The sequence below is a fragment of the Acinonyx jubatus genome, chromosome C1 (genome assembly GCF_027475565.1).
Source record: "Acinonyx jubatus isolate Ajub_Pintada_27869175 chromosome C1, VMU_Ajub_asm_v1.0, whole genome shotgun sequence".
Classification (NCBI taxonomy): Eukaryota; Metazoa; Chordata; class Mammalia; order Carnivora; family Felidae; genus Acinonyx; species Acinonyx jubatus.
Genome location: NC_069381.1, coordinates 137,482,119 through 137,503,502, shown reverse-complemented (window position 1 = coordinate 137,503,502; position 21,384 = coordinate 137,482,119). Strand labels below are relative to the sequence as shown.

The window sequence follows — 21,384 nt, the reverse complement described above, 5'->3', positions numbered from 1 at the left end:
TTTAATCTTCCAGCTTAAGCATGATGAAGGTGAATTTCTTAACTGTACTAGACCGGAAATCAGCCAGAATATGATCCTATTATCCTACGCCAACTTGCCCCAAGACAGACGCAAGATACAAACACATCTGGAAGAGACATAGTCCCTGTGTTCTTTGGTTCCACATGGCCGAGAGCTAGTGCCACTATGAGGCTGGGGTGTGCTAAGGAGCCGCCCAGGGCATGTTTTGATCCATCTGAGTGGGTAGGAGCCAGGGATGAACCCCTATAACCTAGCGGCAAGTGACCCTAAAGCAATCACAGCATCACTAAATACCAGAGGGGTCCAAGAATAGAGCAGTTCAGCAAACAACCAACGCTGCTACGAGGCACCCTGAAAGTAATCAACAAACCTCATTAACATCTCCAGTGCTATGCTGGGACGCTGAGCCACACTGCACCTTTTAACTGATCTAATTAATCACCAGCCCATCTCCTGCTTAACCTCTTCATCTGCTTTTTGTAAAGGAGAAAAAATAATAATAATGCCTTTGACACGGCATTGTTCTAAAGATTTAATTAAAATAGTATATGTGAAAAAACGCTGAAGGTATTATGTTTTAAAGTCCATCTCTTATCTCCTCCTCTCCCTAACGAGTTGTCAACTCTCCAGGCTTTGCAGATAAATTATTTTTACTTATTCTGAGATTACTGTTCCTGAGGTCTTCACAATACCTTTGTGGCTGTAGCTCAGTTCCAAAAATAAAACACAATGTAGCTACAAAAGTCCCTTTCAGGTTTATTTTTATTATTACTAAAACAGTATTTGAAACCTATAGCAGACTTTCTGGTTTGTCTTGAACAATTCTCTGAATCAAAGCATCAACATATCCCCCACAAAGCTACATCTAAACAAGGCGCTCTTCCCAGTTTATATTCCAAAGGTCAGGCAGTCAGGATTATTTTTTGCAGCAGCCGTTCAGGCCGAGAAGAACAAAGCAGCAACACGCAGGAACAAAAGCAGCAGGCATCTGTGGGAGAGCACAGCTCCTGCCTGGAGAGGAACCAAGAACTGGTTTTCCCAAACACTGCTACCCTTCAAAGGACCGAGAAAATGACTTCCAGAAGTGTCCCTGGTAACTACACTGTCCAGCTCACAAACACGTCTGGGGGTTGTAAATTCCCAACACTACGCAAGACCTGACACTAGGCAATCTGTCTCCATGGCAATCTCACCACGTTAATCGAGAATATTCCTTGCACTGCAGTGGACTGAGTCTCTGGAGAAGCCCCCACGAGGTGATTACGGAACAACTGATTGTAACAAGGCAGACAGCTGCAAACAAACCCTGGAGGAAAAAAAAATGTCCTGAAATCTGGTGGTGGGGGACCGGAAAAGGACCACCAAATGAAGATGAGCATCTATTTTTATTTTTATTCCCTTTTTCGCATTAAAAGCAAATTTCTCATAGTTCATCCCCTGAGGCTTTGTACCTGCTGTCTATAGGGAAAGAGCTTATAATATTGTAAAGCATCGGACTTTTTACAACGAAAACTCCCCCCACTTCCATTAGAATCCTTTCCCTTCTTTAAATAAGCATTCTGGCATTTCCTATTGTCAGATGTAATTACCTGTAAGGACTAAAAAGATTTGTGTGTACACAGGAGCATTCGCTTAGAGCACACCTACAAGGTTTGCAGAGCATTTTAATTATAAAATGAAACCCCCCGAGGGCATAAATCGCATTCCTACAAAAAAGCAAAAATCCATCAATTGCAATAAACAAGAATGACAGACTGATCAAAAATACTCGTTAGGGCTATTAGTTAAAAATTCTAAAACAGGCTTTTTAGTGTTTTGTTTTTTTCAAAAAAAAAAAAAAGAAAACCATTAGACTGCCAGTAATTCATTAAAATTTCACACATGAAATAGCAACGAGCTAGTTATCCTTTTCATAAATTGAGTCCCTAAAGCCTCTGGAGAACATAGAAAGGTAATTGCATTCTCTCTGCAACTCCAGGGGCAGAGATTTGCTGGTCACTCACAGCTTCCGTCAGAAACCACAGCAGATCTGGCAAAGGAGGTGCTCTCTTTTAGTACCAATTAAAGAGGCCCAGTGGCAGACCTAATGGTAGGTAATTTCTATATCAAAGAAACTAAAAGGAAATCTTTAAGTTGCCAGATGGGTAAGAGCAGCTGGCTACAAGATGTCATTATATAAATGTGTGGTTTAAAAAAAAAAAAAAAGTCATTCCTTTATGGGATTATTTTGCACACAAATAGCATCTCTCACCCTAGTTCCTAAAAATATTGTAAGCAGCTTAAGACATTCTCTAATCCCTTCTAGAGTAATTTTATAATAAACTGGTCACACAGGACTCTAGAATCTCTTTACATTCCTGACCTCTTGACTAGCCCACACCATTCTCTTAGCGGGCAGTATTTCTACTCGTGTTTGGCCGTGCTCTCAAAAGAAGGAAGAGAGCCTAACAGATGGGATCTCTCAAATGAAACGCTAACCTTTGCTACGGTCAGGAGTCCAGGGCGGGGGTGGGGGGGGGGGTGGACAGCATCTTCGACATCTCTACTGCTAAAAGAGCAAACTGTATCCCAGCTACGGAGGCCACGCAGTCCCACAAAGCCCCAGATCAGACTCCACGTTACAGATTTAGCCAGTTAGGAAACCAAGCCTGCTGGCCTGGCAGGTTTTAAATTTGGAAAACAAATCTGTTCTAGAGATTGCCGATTTTTCCACGCCTTCCCAGGCTGTGATGAAATAATTTCTTTGCATGACTTCAGCAGATGGGGTAAATCTACATCCATTCTGTTACTTAATATTATATTTAATCATTCAAGAGACATGGCAGAGGTGTCCTACTCTCTATCGGGTCATTTCCCTGCACCCTCGACACCTGGATTTTCAGGGCCTCCTTTTCTGGCTTAAGCCCTTGTAAAATGTGACCGGTTTTTAAAGGGCAAGATTGAAAGAAGTATCAGAAAAGAAGGCATGTGTAAAGACTGACCCCGCAGCAATGGGGGGATCTGTGCGTGGAACTGTGCACCCGTCCCCCTTCCGAGGGTCACAGCCCTGGGCTTTCAGCCCTCTCTTCCCATCCTCCCTATTAAGAATCTTCTGGATAGACTGGAAGATGGCTGCAGGGTGAACTGGGAGCCATAATTCACTCTGAATCCATCTCTCTAAGTCTATCCCCTTTAAAGGGTTGTTCAAGTCTTTTCCATGCATATGATGAACAAACAACAGAACTGGAAAAAAACAATCCTGCTTCTGGCAACTGCCCACTCCATCTATCTGTCCTTAAGCAAGTAGGCTGAACAAAATTCCTGAGGCTGAAGCTGCCAGCAGAACTTCCAGATTCAAAGGACTGTCAGTCGATTTCAGCCCACAAGATGTCACTAGCAGATCGTAGCGGACAGGTGTTTTCCAGTCACTGAACGCCCATTCTCATTTCAGAACCGCAACTTCCTTGTGAAGAATTACATCTTCCAGTGCAGGCAGGTTTGCTCAGAAGACACAGGCCTGAGAAGCAGAGGGCTCTGGCCTTCCTCAACCAAAGCACACCACCCCCCACAGTATCCCCCTTCTCTCTCCCAGGGCGTCTGGGTCTCAACCATATAATTCGAGGAAGGGGGAAAATACTCAAGAGGGGAGTCATGCCAGGTGTGACCCCTTAAGAGCTCTGTTGCCTGAGTCTCTGGAGTAGCCCCAGCTTTGCCGGGTGAGCCTGGTTCCTCGGCTGTTCTTTGGTTCTGGGAGTCACCCACAGACTTCTAATGCTTTCCTGTTTTGTTTAAGCTAAGCAGGGTCATTCCTGTCCCTTGCAACCCAAAGAGCCTGGCACTGTGAGGAATGGAGTTGCTCTCCTTATGCCTTCTTTGTAAAAACAGGGCATGGCCTCCCCTTTGGCCAGCACCCGCATGCCCTGAGCCACCTGGCCTTAATGCCAATGGCAGAAATTAATTAAGGCTGGGTGTAGTTACACACATTAGGAATCCCAGGCCATCTTCTGAGAATCAACGTTCTACTCTGTCCAGAGGAGGAAACTGCTAGGCTCTCATTCTAAAGTAGCCCATTAAGCTACAAGGAGCTGAAAACTGAAAACCTGTACTGGCGAGGGTCTGGGGGAGAACTTGCCTATAGGCAAGTAACAGGATCGTATTTCACAACTTCGAAGGACTTCAGCGGGGAATGCTCTCTCCTGTGGTACGGTCCCATTCCAGCCAACTGTAGCAACTTCTTCACTCTACATGGTTTGCCATCGAGACATCGTGTTATTTTACCTTTCCTACTCCTTTGTAGTCCTCCCTCATTCTGTAGAACAGCAAAAAAGGAAAAGCGGAGGCGTGGGTACACACGCACAATTTTTCCCTGCTATATTCCCTCTCTCCTGCTCTCCCACAGCTGGAGTAGAGCAGCCAAACTTTTCAAATTATAAACACACCATGCAAGGATGGAAAGCTCTTTCCCAGCAGAGAATGTATACAATGGACAATGCTGCTTTAATGCGTTCAGCCCACAAGTGGCTGACTCCTAGAGTTTAGAGCCAATGTGTGTGTCAAATTTCAAAAGAAAGTTGGAAATATCCTGCCACTTGGATTTTAGTGGGGGGCGTCACCTCTGCTCTCCTTCTTCACCTCTCAAAATCCCAGCTCTCCAGTTGGCACAAACCAGCCATGCTCTCAGGACTAGGAGGAATTAGGTCTGGTGCACGGGACGCTGCTGAGAAGCTTCCAGTCCCTTCTTTCCTGGGGTGACATTTGTCACACTCCTCTGGCCCAAACACAAATCACTAGGGCTATGTCCAGGCTCCATAGACAACAGAGAGACAATGAACTCAGCACTCAACTGCCCTACATTCAGATCCCTGCTCTGTCAGTGACTGAGTCACCTTGGGCACATCTTCTAGCCTGTCAAAACCTCAAGGGCTGCCTGCGGATTACACGGCCAGCCTAGGAACATCACAAAAAGCCAGGGCCGTTTTGTCGTATATGTGACATGGAGTTAATCCTTGAGATAATCCTTCAACTCACAGCTGGTCAAAGGACAGCTCCACGATGCCTCTGTCTGCCTCTGTCCTGCCTGAAATCTGTATCACTGAAGGTGGATCTCTACACTTGAAAACTTCTTTCAGAAAAATTACCTTTAAAATGCAGATGTGCAGAGGTTAGCTTGCAAGAACAGGAGAGCTCTGCAGATCCCCCTTCTCCATCACATTCATTCAGTGATTACATGGCAGTGGTGGAGGGGGGTCCCTCTCAAGACTTTCTCCCTCTCCTCTTCCCTGCCCTCTCTCTTTAGGGGACCTCACCCCTACCTATGCCTTCAGGCACTTCCTAAAGCTCAACGCTCACATTTCTTTCCTTAGCTCAGCCAGAGCCTCTGAGCTCTAGACCTCTGGACTTAACTTATTTGACATTTTCACTTGGATTATGCCACAGGTACCTCAAACTCCCTTCCTCATCTCCCTGGTCTCCAGTCTGGTTCTTCTCTGGTGTTTCTTGTTTAGATGAATGGTTCCACCTTCCATCTAACTCGGCAAGCCAGAAAACTTGGCACTCTGCCTTCCCATGGCCAGCTCCTCCCCAAGATCTGCTAATTTCACCTCCTAAATATGTCTCTCATCCAGCCATGCCTCTCCCTTTCCATCTCCACATCTCTCAGTTCAACTACGCAGCCTCATCCCTGGAAGACCATCCTTGTTCCTGGCCCTCCTCCCACCCTCTCTACTCAATTCTCCAGCACAACCAATGGAGCTTTGAAAATGCAGATCTTATCATATGATCTTCAGTTTAATATCCTCGAAGGGCTTCTCACTGCTTCCCACATAATGACCAAAATCCTGAGCAAAGACTATTCAGCCCTGCAGAAGACAGGCCTGCCTACCCCTCCCATCCAGCTCGGGCCAGTAGTGCCTCACCCCGGCTCGCCACACTGGCCTTCCTGCTGCCTCCCCACTTCAGGGAGCCCCTCAGGGATGTTGTAAATGTGGCTCCCTCCACCCTGACCCCCACTTCTGCCTTGGTGCTCCTAACTGCTCTGTTTCTCTCAGATCTTATTCCCTAGGTCACTTACCGAGGGAAACCTGCACTGACTCCCAAGTCAAGATCTGGGTCCCTGTTATAATACCTTTTAGTACCTTATGCTTTCTTTTAGGTATGCAGCATAGACATGTTTATTGATTGTGGCTGAAGTCTGCCTTCCCCATCAGACTCTAAGCTCTGTAAGGGAGCAGACCATGACTGAGGGCTCACCCTTTCCACTCCAGCGCTGGATTAAACACGTTTATGTGATATGTTTATGGAAGTCTATCATGTGCCAGAAACCATACATGAGTTTTCCCCAATTATGTACTTAAGGACTTATATAGGATCTCACCCTGTAGGCCACGGAAAACAGTGTATTTCTAGGTAGATCTGCAAGGTGGGTGGAGCAGGGCAACAATTAAAATGACACCAAGTGAAAAGTCCAAAAGCAAGGTGAGAGTGCCCAGGCAACAAGGGGAGTTAGGCAAACTGGGCGGGAGACCGCCCCCAGAGGACAGAGCTGGTTGAGGGATCGAGAACTGCAGGGTGAGAGCCTGGCAGGTGCCAAGAGGGGGCAGAAAAAAAACAAGGCTAGCTGTCCACTCCACAGTGTTCCAAGGCTAGTCTCCCTCTCTTTACCAAAAGGCTTTACTGAATGTTCCAGTTGCCCAGCAGAGAACTGACCCGAGAGGATCCCAGAAATAGAACAAAACCTCATACAGCCGCTCCCTGCCTTGCCAACCATCCCTCCTCACTCTCCTACTCCTGCCAAACTGCAAGGAAGCATGCACCGGCCCCAGGTGCTGAATTATTCAATTATTCTAGCAGCTTTCAAAACACGTGTGCAGCTAGAAAATCTCCCAAAAAGCATCGTGTTATTTAGGCTACTAGGTCACTTCTTGAACCTCTCTTGGATCCTGGTTTGCCTCACAATTGTTTTTCAATCAAATAGTAGGTCATTGACACCCCACCTTCCTAGCAAAACACAGTGGCAAACACGGACTCACAAGACGGTCTGCCACTAACTGTGTAGTTACAGTCACAAACTGGCGGGTCCCATCCCGATCCTGCATAGCGGCTCCTACGCTCACCCAAGAGACTGAAGTCGGCTGCAGCACCTCAAATATGTAGTGGACACAGCAGCAAAGAATCTGAATCTCCAGCTATCCACTGTGCCCTGACACACACACACACACACACACACACACACACACACACACACACACCAACCTGCTTATTTCAGTTAAAAATAAAAATAAATTAAAAAATAGAAAGACTTCTACCTTCTAACTTCATCACAATGCTAAAATTTCTGAAATAATCTGCCCGCACTTGGATCTGGAAACCCCTCTTCAACGCCTCACCCACAACCCACCCACCCAGTGCATGTCAGCTCTCTGAGATATTTTCTTCGAGTAGAACAAACCAAAGAGAATGTTTTTTGGGGAAAAAGAAAAAAAGCTAGTCACGAAACAAGCCTGTAAGACTCCATTTTAGCACAGAGCTTCTTCAAGAGCCCTCTATTTCTGTCTCTGAAGAAGCAGAGCATGATCAGTTGGGCCCAGAAAAAAAAAAAATGCAAATATTTGCCAGAGGGGACTTTTAACCCCAAATCAATTATAAAACTCACATAGGAGAGAAGGACATTTTTCATTTAATCAAAAGCAATCTGAGCCACAACGTCTCGGGCACTGCCCTCTAAACCTCAAACATGGCTACAGGAGGGAAGCACAATAATCAGATAGGGGAGCATCTCATTGAAGATTAAGGCAACTTTGCAAATAGTCGCTTGCCCACAGTAAGCATGCATGTGAGCCGAGTGACAGGGTCGGGTGGGGAGCTATGCCAGGCAATGAGAAAACGTCACTCATTCCACAGGTTGTTGCAAGGCAGGACCAAATTCCACCCTCATCCCGTCCTTCCCAAGTGTCCCAGGAGGCCATTTGTCCTAGGAAAAGGAAAACACACATCCGTGCCTCTTTCTTCCTCTCCGTTCTTCCTTACCGTTTCTCCATCTGTTTAGCTCCATCTCCAGATGCTGGATAACATTCTTGAGAGTCTTGTTTTTCTCTTTCTCTTTTTCATATTTCTTCTTCCATTCTTCCGCTGTCAGTTCCAGGTTCACGGAGACTGTATTCTTGATGGTCTTAGCCCTGAGGTCAAAAGCATAAGGGAAAAAATTCTGAGGGTAGCTATTATCATTAACTAAATCATGAATACAATTAAGCCTCAAATGCTTTCACATTAGAAGGCTGTGACTGGGGTAGCAGAAGGGGTCCGGGGACCTATCACCCTCCTAACTGCCCCGAAGGTTCCAAACTCACCATTTCCTTTTCTCCTTTACCTCCTGCCAGCCTAAATCCCATGGACTTTCATTTGAATTGTCTCCCAGGGCCATCACTCTCTGTTATATGTTCTCAGCCCTGACTTATGGTGATAGTCTTTCTCAAGCATTCAGCAGTCTCCTCTGCCAGGTCCGTCTTCTTATGTAAGACTTTCCTTTCTATCCTAACATTTACTAACATTTACGAAACACTGGGGTTTGTCAAGACAATGGAGACAAAGTCTGTGGCCTCGTAGGGCATACAGTTTCTCACGTCAACGATACACAGACTGAAATAGTGCAATCAGATGTTTCTCTTACATTTGGTACCTACAATCAACCTCGCTGTGTTGAACACATGCCAACACGTGTTTCCTGGGACAGGTGGGTCACTTAGCCACTTTTGGCCAGCGAGGTAAAACCAAGGCTCCCCGCTGAGCACAGGCCCCTGTCACAGGCGATTGTCACGATGTAAGAGTGGAGGGCCCCTGTTCTCAGTCCATCCCATTGTTCAGGGAAAGTCAGAAGTTGATAATTTTATTTGTATCTCCTAGTTTAAGACAATTTTGAAAAATAATGTGTGAGGCAAATAAATATGTCTAAGGGCCACCATCTGTTCATTTCTAGTATGAGACATGCAGTGAATTTCTAGGGCATATGACTGGGGAATGTGACCCCACACTGGATGTCTGGACAGTTACTCAAGGGAAACTTGATGACAGCAAAGTCAGGACAGCTCTGGCTGATACTAAAAACGACACAATTCACCCAGCTTTGTACAGAAATGAACACACAAGCAGATGTGTCCGACTGAAATGTAAATTGACCACAGCAGGATCCCGCTTACTCTTTACTTCTTAAGAAGGCAAAAACTTCATTTAAAAATGTGATATTCTGTTTTATTTGCTATTCACTTTTCCATTTTAAACTCCCACAAGTTCTTGTACTGTCATACTTGCCAGCATTATCTGATGTGTGATTCAGGTTAATTACTGTTGTCATGAAATGCCATTTTGGACATGATTTCTAATTCAGTGAAAGAAATTCACCAGCCCGCACCAGGGCTACAGATGTCACTCCAAAAATTAATTCCTAAAGCAGACAACTAAATAACCCAACTGTCAAAAGAGGAGTTAAATGATTTCAGCGTAAGACTCCGCTTAAGAATTAGTAAAGTTCTCCCTCGTTCATTGCAGCTTGAGGCTGCTGTCCCCAGAAGTGCTTCAACTCTAATTTTTCACATAGCGGCAATTTTATTACTAGTGTCAGTCTATGCCAGCTTGACACTCTCACCTCACCTTCTAACATCCTCAGCCGGCAGTGTGGATGCTTCTTTGTGCAAACACGGACACTGCAGCGTGCACTATCAACTCAGTAAGTCAAAAAGTGAAAAATGACCTATGGCTAAAATGCTTGTGGGCATTTAAGGGTACACTTTGAGGCTACTGGTCTCACTTTTTAAATCATAAAGAGTCTCTTGATGATTTGCAGTGATACCAGAAAGAGAAGGAGAGAGCCTTCCTGCTATACTCAGGCAAGTTTAGCCGGAAGTACACTGTTGTGAGCAGACCCAGCACGGTTATCACTGGCGTAACTAATCCTCATTCTCAAAATTCCTTTAAGCTGTCCAGAAAATTCTTCTTCTTCCACTTTCATACTAATCAAGGTACTGGCAGGAAACAGATGGCCCGTTCTATTGCATAATTTGGGAATTTGCCAAAGGTATGAGAAGGGTGTTGGGAAGCAACAATGAACAATGTGTGCCCCAAACCAGTGGTGGGGAACCATCACCACCGAGGCAGGGAACTCTAAGAAGGTGGTTGGCCACTGGCATCTGTAACAGCCTTTAATCTGAGGACACAGCCAACCCAAAGTGACCCTGCAGGGGAAGAGCCAAAAAACCAATACCCTGACCTCACTTTCTTCTCTTCTGATAACCTGCCCATGTTTCTTCCCATTGGCAGAACCCAATGTGAAGCCAGAGGCAAAGACAGCCCATTGCAGTTGTCCAAACAGGTCGCTGTCCCAGGGCTCAGAGCAGGGCACAAATGGTACAGAAATGACCCACAGGAGCATTGGGAAGATATAAATCCGAGCTCTCATTTGGAACTCTTAACAATGGTGGGAAACCCTGTCTCATGCGACTGCTCTAGACTTCATTTCATTCCAAACGGAACAGTGGCATCCCAAATGCCTTTCCATCCACTAAAGCTAGAATTTGAAGAAATCAGCCAACATTGACTGGATAAGATGTCAATTCTTCCCAGAATTGTTCTATAGCTTTTAAATAATCTCAAATAAAATCCCAGGAGGCTTGCATATGTGTTTAGAAATCAACAACCTGATTCTAAGATTTACAAAGAAATGCAAAAAAGCTAAGAATAGCAAAGACAATTTTGAAAAATGAAGTTAAAGAGTAGAATATCAGCACTTATTATACAGCCACAGTAATTAACAGAGACTGAATAGTCCAGAAACTTTAGAAAAGAAACAGAATGGATCATCCAGAAACAGATACTAGCCTACAAGGTCATCTGATTTACAACAAGGTGCCCATACATCACAAAGGGAAAGGATGGTCCTTTCAGTACATGGTGCTGGAGGAAGGGGGTGTGTGTGACCTTTATCCACTCCCCCAATACCATATAAAAAGTCTATTCCAGATAAATCATACACATAAATGTTAAAGGTAAAATAATAAAGCCTCTAGAAGAAAACAGGAGAATATCTTTAAGACCTGTGGTAGGTAAAGATTTCTCAATAGGACATAAAATTTGACTTAATTAAAATTTAAAAACTCCCCTTCATTAAAAGTCACCATCCGAAGACTTAAAACATAAGCTACAAAGTGGGAGATGATATATGCAATACATATATCTGATAAAAGACTTAAGCCAAAATAACCCCTATAAATCAATAATAAAAAAAGTAGACAACTAGTGTAAAAACTGGGCAAAGATTTGAAAAGGCACTTCACAAAAGAAGTGTCAATAAATATTCTCAAAAAGGACACCTAACATGGTTAGCCATCAGGGAAATGTAAAATAAAATAATAAGGTAACTTCTCATGCCCAACAGAATGGCTAGAAATTTTTAACTGATAATACCAAGTGTTGGTGAGAATGTACAGAGACTATAACACTCAGGTGCTACCAGAGGGAGTATAAATTATTCCAGGCATCTTGGAAAAGTCTTTGTACTATCTGCTAATGCTGAATATCTCATATCTATGAGTTAGCAATTCTACTCCTAGATACATAACCAACAGAAATGAGGACAAATATTTACCTAATGACATGACAAACAATGTCATAGTAACTTCACTTATAATATAAATGAAAATAGTCTAAATATCCACCAACAGTAGAATGGATACAATATATGCTATATTCATGCAATGAAATACAATACAACTAGGAAAAATGAAACTACTACTATACTTAACAATGTAGTGAATTTCAAAGCTATAATGTTATATAAAAGAAGCCAGACACAAAACAGTAGTGTATGTCATTATTTATACAAAGTTCAAAGACAGGCACTAGTAATTGATGTTGACAGAAGTCAGGATGACACCCTTGACAGCTGGGTATTAACCAGAAGGGTATAAGAGAAAGGCTTCTAGGATACTGGGTGATGGTTCTATGTGTACATATATTTGTAAAACTTTATTGAGTTGCATACTTGAATTTATGCATTCTATTGTATGTATGTTACAGTCAACAAAAAAAAAGTTAAAAATAAAGTGACATAGAAAGAAATCAAGTCAGATATAATGATTTCTAGATCATGGAATAAACTAGAGTCGCTAAGAGGGATACCTGAATCTCTGTGCGTGGAATTATTTCTTTCAAACAGAACAAACATTCTAAGATGTTGAAACCAACCTCACAAAATGGAATAAAGAGTGTCTCAGTCTCCCAGTCCCAGGAGAGAACCAGAGTAAAAAGACAATGAACACTTGTACTCTTTACCACGAACTTCAGGAAAATTTACAGAATAGAGGAGCCTAATCATTAGGTCCTATCTAATTTGGCCGTTCACAATTCCCTTTCCCCTGTGTGGATGTTTAGCTCATTGCCAGCAGGGTGCGTTGATAGTGGTCTACTGGTTTTTTGCCTTGTCCGCTTTAGAGCACATGCAAGTGTCTTCCAACTTTCACATTCTTTGCTCTTTATTTTGGTTTTCCATATACTTGCGAGCTATAATCACACTAAACATCATATCTGGACTCTGTTCAAATATAGAGAATCAACATGGATCCTGAGCACTCAAGGACTGTGTTATAGACACAAGTCAGGGACTTGTGAGTACATACACATGTGCATTTACTCTTCAACCTGGTTTCTGAAAGAATTTCAAATAGCTTACAAGGAAACATAAAATCAACAGGACAGCGGACAGTGAGAAATGCTCTTAAGGCAGGTTTTACGATTTTGCCTAGCTAAAGCTACGTAGTAATAGTGGTACCACCCAGCCCCACAGTTCTGGGAGTTTATCTCCGTGATATAGGAAAACAAGCCAGTAATCTGCAGGAGACTTACTCTAGCGATGAATATACTCCTTGTTTATCATCCTTATAGGTCAATCTCACAGTAACAACATTTGGTGAATCCCGATGTGATCTGATCACTCACAAAGGAGCAGAGAAGTATCTTGAGTCTTCATTTCCAAAGACCTTCAAGGTCTTTCCACCAGAGCCCCCAAACTGTATACAGAAATGAAAGCCTATTCCACAAGTTATATCCATAGCAGACACTGAGCAAAATCCTAACCAAAGGCTACTTAGGGGGACACCTTAATTAACCTCAGATATATATCCCAAAAGCAAAACCCATTCAGCACAAATGAGCCAAATCTTGAGGGTGCAGTTATCAGGTATCTGTTTAGCAGTCTTTGTTTTTGCTTGCTTTGGAGAGTCAAGCACTACTTAAATAATACATAATCCAGACTTGCCCCAGATATAATACTTCCTTTCCCCACAGGAAGGGAACAGGATCCAGTTTTTAAAAGATCTTAATGCTAATGAATGTTAGCCACCTTTGAAGAAAGCAGACCAAGCACAGCAAAGAGCAGAGGCCACAGCACATCTTCCACCTAGATGCCCAAAGGGAGACAGTCAGAAAAGGATTCTTTTAGATATACTCCCCTGAGGAGCGGAAGGAAGACCCTGCCCCCATGTCCTTGAGCATTCTATTTCCTGTCCAGCACCTCCAGGTCCCTCTGTCACTGAATTTGCAGCTTACATGTTCAGAAGCACACATCCAGGCATCTAGGACTGCCGACCATGTCCATCTCTACCCTCTCGGTTAACCCTATGGGTGAAAAAACTCTCTAGGCATTCTCACAATTTGGCCCTGAATCAAGCCCTTGTTGAAGAGGAGAGTCATAGAGCTACTTGGTTCGCATCACTCTGCCTGATAAATCCCATCTCTACCCAATTCCTCAATAACTGCCTATACTTGTACTTTCTGGCCAGAGTCAGTTCTGAATGATATACATGCTACATATCACTGGAATTTCTTCTCATTACTTTGGCCCCTCTGGAAGAGCCAGAAAGATGTTTGTTCTTGGCATCTTCCTACCTCTTGGTTTCAGCATTTTCCTTCCCTCTCCAGGTGTTTAGGATCGTACTGACATTTGAAAAAGGAGCTCCATACAACCACACACCTTCAATGCACAGATTATCTCTGTAATGTGTGGGGTGGAAGGAGGTAGCCCAGCATCCTTCCCTATCAGTAAGGGTTCTCCAGAGAGACAGAACCAATGGCACAGATATAGGTACATAAATGATGAATAGATATCCATCCATATATATATACACATACACACACATGTATATACCCACCCATATATATTTATATACACACACACACATATATATCCATATATACATATATATATATATCCATCCATATATATACACATACATATATCCATCTCTATATCCATTCATATATATATATCATCCATATATATATATATCCATACATACATATATCCATATATATATATATATATATATATATATATATATATATATATATATACACACCCATATATATATATATATACACACATATATATCTCCATATGGGTATAGTATACATATATAGTATATGTGTATAAGATATACCTTAGATTTCTGTATTTATTACATGATTGCAGAGACTGGAAAGTCCTGGACAGGCTGGCAGGGTTGAAACTCAGAGAAGGATTGATGGTGCAGTCTTGAGGCAGAATTTCTTCTTTGAGAAACCTCAGTTTTTGTTCTTAAGGCCTCCAACTGATGAGGCCCACCCATATTATGGATAGTAATGTGCTTTACTTCAAGTCAACTGATGGTAGATGTTAACCACATCTACAAAATACTTTCATAGCAACACCTAGATTAGTGTTTGGTTAAATAATTGAGGGCTACAGCCTAGCCATGCTGACACATAAAATCATCACACCTTCTATTGTGCTCAGAGTCCTAGTTCCCTCATGAAACACCTAACCTTCTTTTGAAAACATGACAGATGCAAAGCACCTTGCCATTTCCTGGTGAGGCCATTACCTTGCTCCTGAGTGGGGGGTATAGGGAAGGAAATATTAAAAGCTCCAAATTTTGTGTCTTTTGAAAAGCTCCAGTCTCCCGAGAAACACTGAGGAATTAGTGATTTGGATAAAGATTTGGCATCTGGTTAAACTTCTGTCACCCAGAGTATACCTCCCTCCAAAAATCAGCCTTATTGGTGTTCTAGCAACAGACATGCCAACTGGGAGTGATCTGAGTCTTTTTCCATTTTATGTTAACAGCATAGCCAAGGGTCTCCCTTCACCAAAGTGTCCACTCTTACCCTTGCAGATCATTTGTTATCATGCTCTAGTGACATGAGTTTAGCATGTACAGCACTCAGAACCAATGCAGCTGTCACGAAACTGGGCAAGATGTGGCACAATTTGAAAAAAAAAAGTACACAGTATAAAAAGAAGAAATTACTTTCCCTAAATTATCAACTCTCCTTCCACATTCAACATACGAATAAAGCCTTTGAATTATTCATGCTACATCAATCAAAAGTCTTAGTGCCAAAGATGTGCTGATTCAGGCTTTCTCCAAACTGATTGGCCTGCCCCTTGGAGGCTTTACTACCCCAAATCAAGGTACGTTAAATAGGCTTCCGAGATAATTGGGTGATTCAAGTTCATACTTCTAAAACTGACAACAATCCTTTTCGAATGGTGCAATGAAAGTTCTTTGGAAGAGTAATTAAAGGCTAAAAAATAAAATGCTGGAAGCTGAAAGAAAAAAAATCAACGAAAGTGCTCTAATTTGAGTATCTTTTCTCCCTTAAAAGCCGGAAGTGTTCTGCTTTCCCACAGTCCAGCTTTTTGACTCTGGGCTGCCTGGAAATTCAAGTGTTCCCTCTCAAATAGATTAAAAGCTCTCTGAGAACCCAGAAAATGGCTTCTGCTTCTTTTCTAGCACAATGCTGGACACTCAGAGACTAACGGGCACAGGCCTGACCAAATAGAAGAGGCAGCATTCACCACCAAAACCAAGAAACAGAAAATGTGCATTTTTTCCCTTTTAATTCCAGTACCCAATCGAGAATCCTAAAGAGCGCTGACTTGGTAGGCTGCCCTCAGGCATTTGTAGACTCTATCATGTTTCTACTGCTTCAAAGGACATACTATTGTTTTATTCAGGGCATCAATACGATAAAATCGTCTGGCAACAAATACGGAGTTTCTTCATGTCCTTGAAAGAACCACATAGGAATAATGAAGGAACCTTGTACAGCCCCAAGGTTTGACCACCCCTGCAACAGGAGTATAATGAACGCTCGTTACACTGAATTTGAGATGTGCCCAGCAGTCTTTTCTGAGTTCAAAGTGCTTAATCTCATTAGCTATCAGATACCATGTCTAATCCGATGTTCAGACTCGTGTCTGCTGTGTAATTGGGTTCAATGCGTATATTTAACAATAAAGCAGGTATTGGCCCCATAGACAACTTAGATGTCCTTGAAGAATCCATTAACTCAGGGATCGAGGGAGAGGAACAAAAGCTCACACCTTTCTAATTATAGTCTGGGAAACAAACCAGATGTAAATCTAACCAAACTTCAGGACATAACGGTGTCATAGTTCAGCACCTGTCCTAATGTTCTAAGGAATCCTACACAATAAGCATTTGATTCATCTGTTCATTCATTCAATAAGCATTTACTTAATGACACTATTGTGTACTAGTTGTGCTGGCTGCTTGTTGGGACAACTGACGCTGATGATAAACCCAGTCCCTGCCCTCATGGAGCCCAGTGTCCATATGACTCTCATAAAAGATGGCAGACCAACCTATTCCAGTTGAAAAGATAACTGACACTTTATTTTTATTTCCTGGAGTCCCAAATTAGCATCAGTATTTCTTTAGTCTTTCATTCCAGAAACTTAATTCTAACTCTACCTCACTCAGTCTAGCCTCTTCTATCCCCAGCTGTCCCATATATTCCGTTTCATTCAGGGCAGCCCCATCCATTTTTTTGACTTTCCCAGACTGAACACCTTTGAAGTTGGAGGAAAACAAAAACCTACAATCACTGAACACCTATTACATGCCAGCCGCCCTTGTGCTAGGTAAAAACTGAAGCAACTCATTAATCCTCCCAACAATTCTCAGAGGAAGGCGTTATAACATTTCTCCCTACAGATGAAGACAGAGTCTCAGAGAGAAGTAAACAAGAGAGAGGAATGTATCAGCAGCAGAACTTGGCTTCAAAATGGAGTTACTGACCCAGAAGCCTGTGCTCATTGAGGTTCCTGATCAAGCAGCCTGCATATAAGAGGCCGTGGGTCAAGGGGAGTTTGGGTGGCTCAGTCAGTTAACGTCCAGCTTCGGCTCAGGTCATGATCTTATGGTTTATGAGTTCAAGCCCCAGCTATCAGCTGATAGCTCAGAGACTGGAGCGTGCTCAGATTCTGCGTCTCCCTCTCTCTCTGGCCCTTCCCCACTTGTGTTCTGTCTCTGTCTCTCTCAAAAATAAATAAACATTAAAAAAAAATTTAAAAAGAGGCTGTGGGTCAAACACTACAGTCCCCATCCTATGTCATCCAGTCATTTAGTGGCTATGTGGACTCAGGCACAGCACCTAACAGCTTTGAGTCTAAGCCTCAAAGTCATCCTTTGTACACAGGTGAGGTCAGGCCCACCTGATAGATCTGCCACACAGATTTGACACTCCTGGCACATGCCGAGCCCTAAAAAAACTGCCAGCAATAATGACGATGCTGACAATTGCCTCATGAAAATCAGAAGAAAGGATAATCGTTTGGACTTATACCAAGACTCTTCCTATAGACAGCTGCAAATGCCCACTCACAACAGCAACCCTGAGACAGATACCTGTGCCCTAGGACAACGTTGGCTTGCAATGATTCAGATTATTTTTTGCTTTGCAAATGAGAAACTTTTATTAAAGAGATATTTCCTCCATAAAAGCATTTGGTGCTGGTTTGCTCAAACACGTCTTCAGACAAAAATGTTAAAGCTTAAGATGAAGAGACCAGGAGAGACAGGACAGGCAGGATGATCACCATGGTAGTCTGTTTCCCACACACTTATACTGGTTTATAAGTATCCCGTGACCCTTGAGAAAAGTAGGCGCTATCCTACTGCAATCCACTGACCTAAGCATTTGAATAATCAAGGGAGTAATATGAGAAGTAAAGGACCCAAATCCAGTATAAAAGACAGATTAGTTCTACAACACTTTGATGTAATTATTATTTATTTAGATATCCCCAGGTGCCATGACTGCGTAATTCTATGTTCTGTTGTGGGATCAGGAAATGACTGGGGTTTAATGCAGTTTAAACAAGTCGTAACAATTTCGTGCAGAATGCCCACCCCCATCTGTCCTTTCTCCAGGCATCTTAATCTATGTCTCAGGCATAACCATACATCACACTCCCGGGAGGAAGCTAGGGGGAGAGCTCTGTGCATCCATTTACAACTAAGGCAGCTAAAGCTCAAAGAGAACTAGTGACTTGTCTGAAGATCGCACAGCTGTTCAGGATGGAAGGGCACAAGGGCACAAGAAACCATATGCTGAACTGATGCTGAGGGACCACGGCTGAAGGAGGTGGGCCCTGGGCTGTGGGGAGGGCTGGGCAGGAAGGGCAGGAGGGCACGCCCTAACTCACACATGGGAAGGTTGTCTCGGGATTAGCATGCTGCCCTGCTGCCCAACTGTTAGTTCTCAGAGATCCAGGGATTCTATTTGGACATTTTTGAAGGCGGGAAGATAGCAGCCACCTTCCTACTCCCAGGGTTAGTATGAGCATTTCCTTAGCCCCCTTTTATATTGATGCAACTACTCTACAGTCATCCAAGTTTCTGGTTCTATTAACTCCGCGGTGGATCCCAAATACTGGAGTTAAAGGTAGTTATCAGTCTTGAGCTATACACACTTAAAATCCTGTGAACCTGTGAGACTTAGTTCCATACAGAACAAAAGCAGCACCCCATTGAATTATGAGCAATCGCAACTATAATAAGTCTGAGCATTTTCTTAAGTATCATAGCCCTGACTGGCTATATTTCTGCCCAGTATTTTAACACATAGTTATTCTTTGGCCTCAATGAATGACGCCTCAAGTTTACAGGCTTTACCTGCTAGATGCCATTTAGTAATAGGCTGCTCGCCCCCTCACACTACTTCCTCGCTGACACTAGCCCTCACCACTCATTCCCTACACCCAAGACCCAGCTCAGAGCCTGGAAACGAGAGACCACACCCACCTTTGCCCAAACATCAGTGTTGACTTGGTCTCAGCCTCATTGAAGACAGAAGGAGAGCAGCAAATAACGATGGTGGTTCTACAGTTCCCACCCAGAGAGTCCTGAAGAATTCGAGTCATCTTGCTGTCCCGATATGGTACGTGTGTTTTCTATTTAGGAAAAGAAAAAGTATTGGCTATCATAGCCATTGTCCATTCAGAGAAAAAACATAAGCAAGCTGGTGTTGGAGACACCGGGCTTAGGAAGATGTGTGAAATAAGAATTTGTTGCCCGGTCTTTGGATTCGGCCAAAGTTTAGAGTGCCCATTCTGAGACCTGGTAATAGGAAATTAGCAGCACCATTCATACATTTTAATGGACTAGATCTCCCAGCAGGCAGGGTGTGTACAGCCAGGATTCCCTCTGTCTTTTTCCAAAGAAAAATAAACGAATCTCTGGGGTATGTGGTAAAGAGAATACACAGACCCAAAAAGCGGCTTCTCGTAATTTCATTTCATAGATGGGGACAGGATCACTTACTGTCCCTTCTGCCAAGGCAGAGATCACGTTTCCAAGAGCAGACAAAGATTTATTGATATTTTTAGCTTCGTCGAGAACAGCTCCTTCGGCACCAGTCTTGCTGACCTACCAGAGAGAAGAGAAAGCAGTGAGCTGCACAGGACAGCAAAAGCACAGAGTAGAAAATTCCAATTCGCAGGAGGGCACAGGGCTGGGGGTTGAGGGAGGTGGATGTGAATCCTCCTGGAATGCAAGAAAAAATAAAAGTGAGTAAGAATCACGTTGATCAAACCTTCCCTTGTGCCTGAGGCTAGGGATTTGTTCTCTCTCATCATTTTCCTCTCAATTAGGTTTTAGGAGAATGGCTGACGCGCCTCAAGGGGTGGAGCTGGATGCATCCCAGGGGGACATCCATCCAGGGGAACCAGGCTCCCTGTGCTGTCACAGGACCAAGGCCCTGCAAGCCTGAGCCACAGTCTCCATGCCAGAGGGAGCCCAGGGCAACTCCTGAAGCAAAAACACCCTGGCCATGAGGAATGGACATATTGGGGAAGTGTAAATTATGAGCTCCAACTTCAGACAAGGGATAAGAGGTGGCAAGAGTTGTCCAGACTCTGTTCCCTCCCTTGCTTACTCTCATAGCAAGGAAAAAGGGAACAATCATCCAAAAGGAAAGCTACCTGGGGGCATCAAAGTCAAGAAAATGTCTATTACGTTGTGGAATTGTCTTTTCCCCTCTGCAGCCAGAGGGACCACTCGCAGCTCCTCCTCTGCTGTGTTATTACTGACAATCTCATCCTGACAGCATCTGCTCTAGGTAGAGAGCAGTGTACAGATGCTAGGGAAACAGGGAACACAACGTGATCCGTGGCTCTGCTGACTGGACAAACGATGTGGGATGGGCAGCTGCTCTCTGAAGAAAGGAAAGCAGGGAAACGATTTTACACGGCACGAAGACTGATTTCAATTACAAATAAAGGAGAAACTCCTAACGACAGGAATGAGTGCACGTCTAGGGGGAGGTGTTTTCAAATACAACAGACATTCATCTCTGAGAACTGTGTGTGTAGATACCACTGCTGACACAGAAATAATGCAGCTGATGGGTCACAAGTAATAACAGCCCATTCACACCGTGTTGTTTAAGGTGCTTTCATATGTGAGCACCTTCACTCCATGAAATGCACAAGGCAGGTGCAATTGCCTTCCTGTTACAGACAAGGAAGATTTGCACTCCAGAGATGTCAAATTGCCAGCCCAAGGGAAGAACATATTTAGGGGAGTTGGGGCTTACAGCCCAGAGTTCATTCTAGTAGATCACACTGACACATTCATGTGGACACTTCTGGGGCAAAGGAAAACCGATGTGAGCAAAAGAAACAATGTGCAGGACCATGACTTTAAAATGTCCCACCAGTATCCGACACTGCAGGGGACAGGCCTCCACACTGAACTGCCATTAGGCTTTTCCAGCTGCAGTTAGGCCCCGGACACTCACCTCTGTGCTCTGGAGGGAAAGAGGGAAGAGCAAAGGGGCCAATGGGCTCTCTCTCCAGACCAGCAAAGCATGGTCTGGTTGCTAACGGTTAGTCTAGAACTGAGCGATGCTGCTCTGTATTCCCATTCTGGTGCGTGTCTGTTTAATTAAAGTTACAAGCCCGTACCAGTAAAATTTTGGGTTCCCAACCAGAAAGTTTTCCAGGAACATCCAGATGACATTCCACTCACAGCTTTACACATGCACACAGGAGAA

The 21,384-nt window shown here is 43.6% G+C and overlaps 1 protein-coding gene across 1 annotated transcript in view; it reads right to left on the bottom strand.

Annotated features, from left to right (window-relative positions):
* The window catches only part of KIF5C (kinesin family member 5C), a 162,661-nt gene that overhangs the window by 63,577 nt on the left and 77,700 nt on the right, over positions 1-21,384 (bottom strand). The window contains exons 9-11 of the mRNA XM_027055825.2: positions 19,653-19,757; positions 19,134-19,282; positions 8,026-8,174 (exon numbers count right to left, since the gene is read on the bottom strand). Of these exons, the coding sequence (XP_026911626.2) occupies positions 8,026-8,174; positions 19,134-19,282; positions 19,653-19,757 (403 nt within the window). The remainder of the gene's footprint in view (positions 1-8,025; positions 8,175-19,133; positions 19,283-19,652; positions 19,758-21,384) is intronic.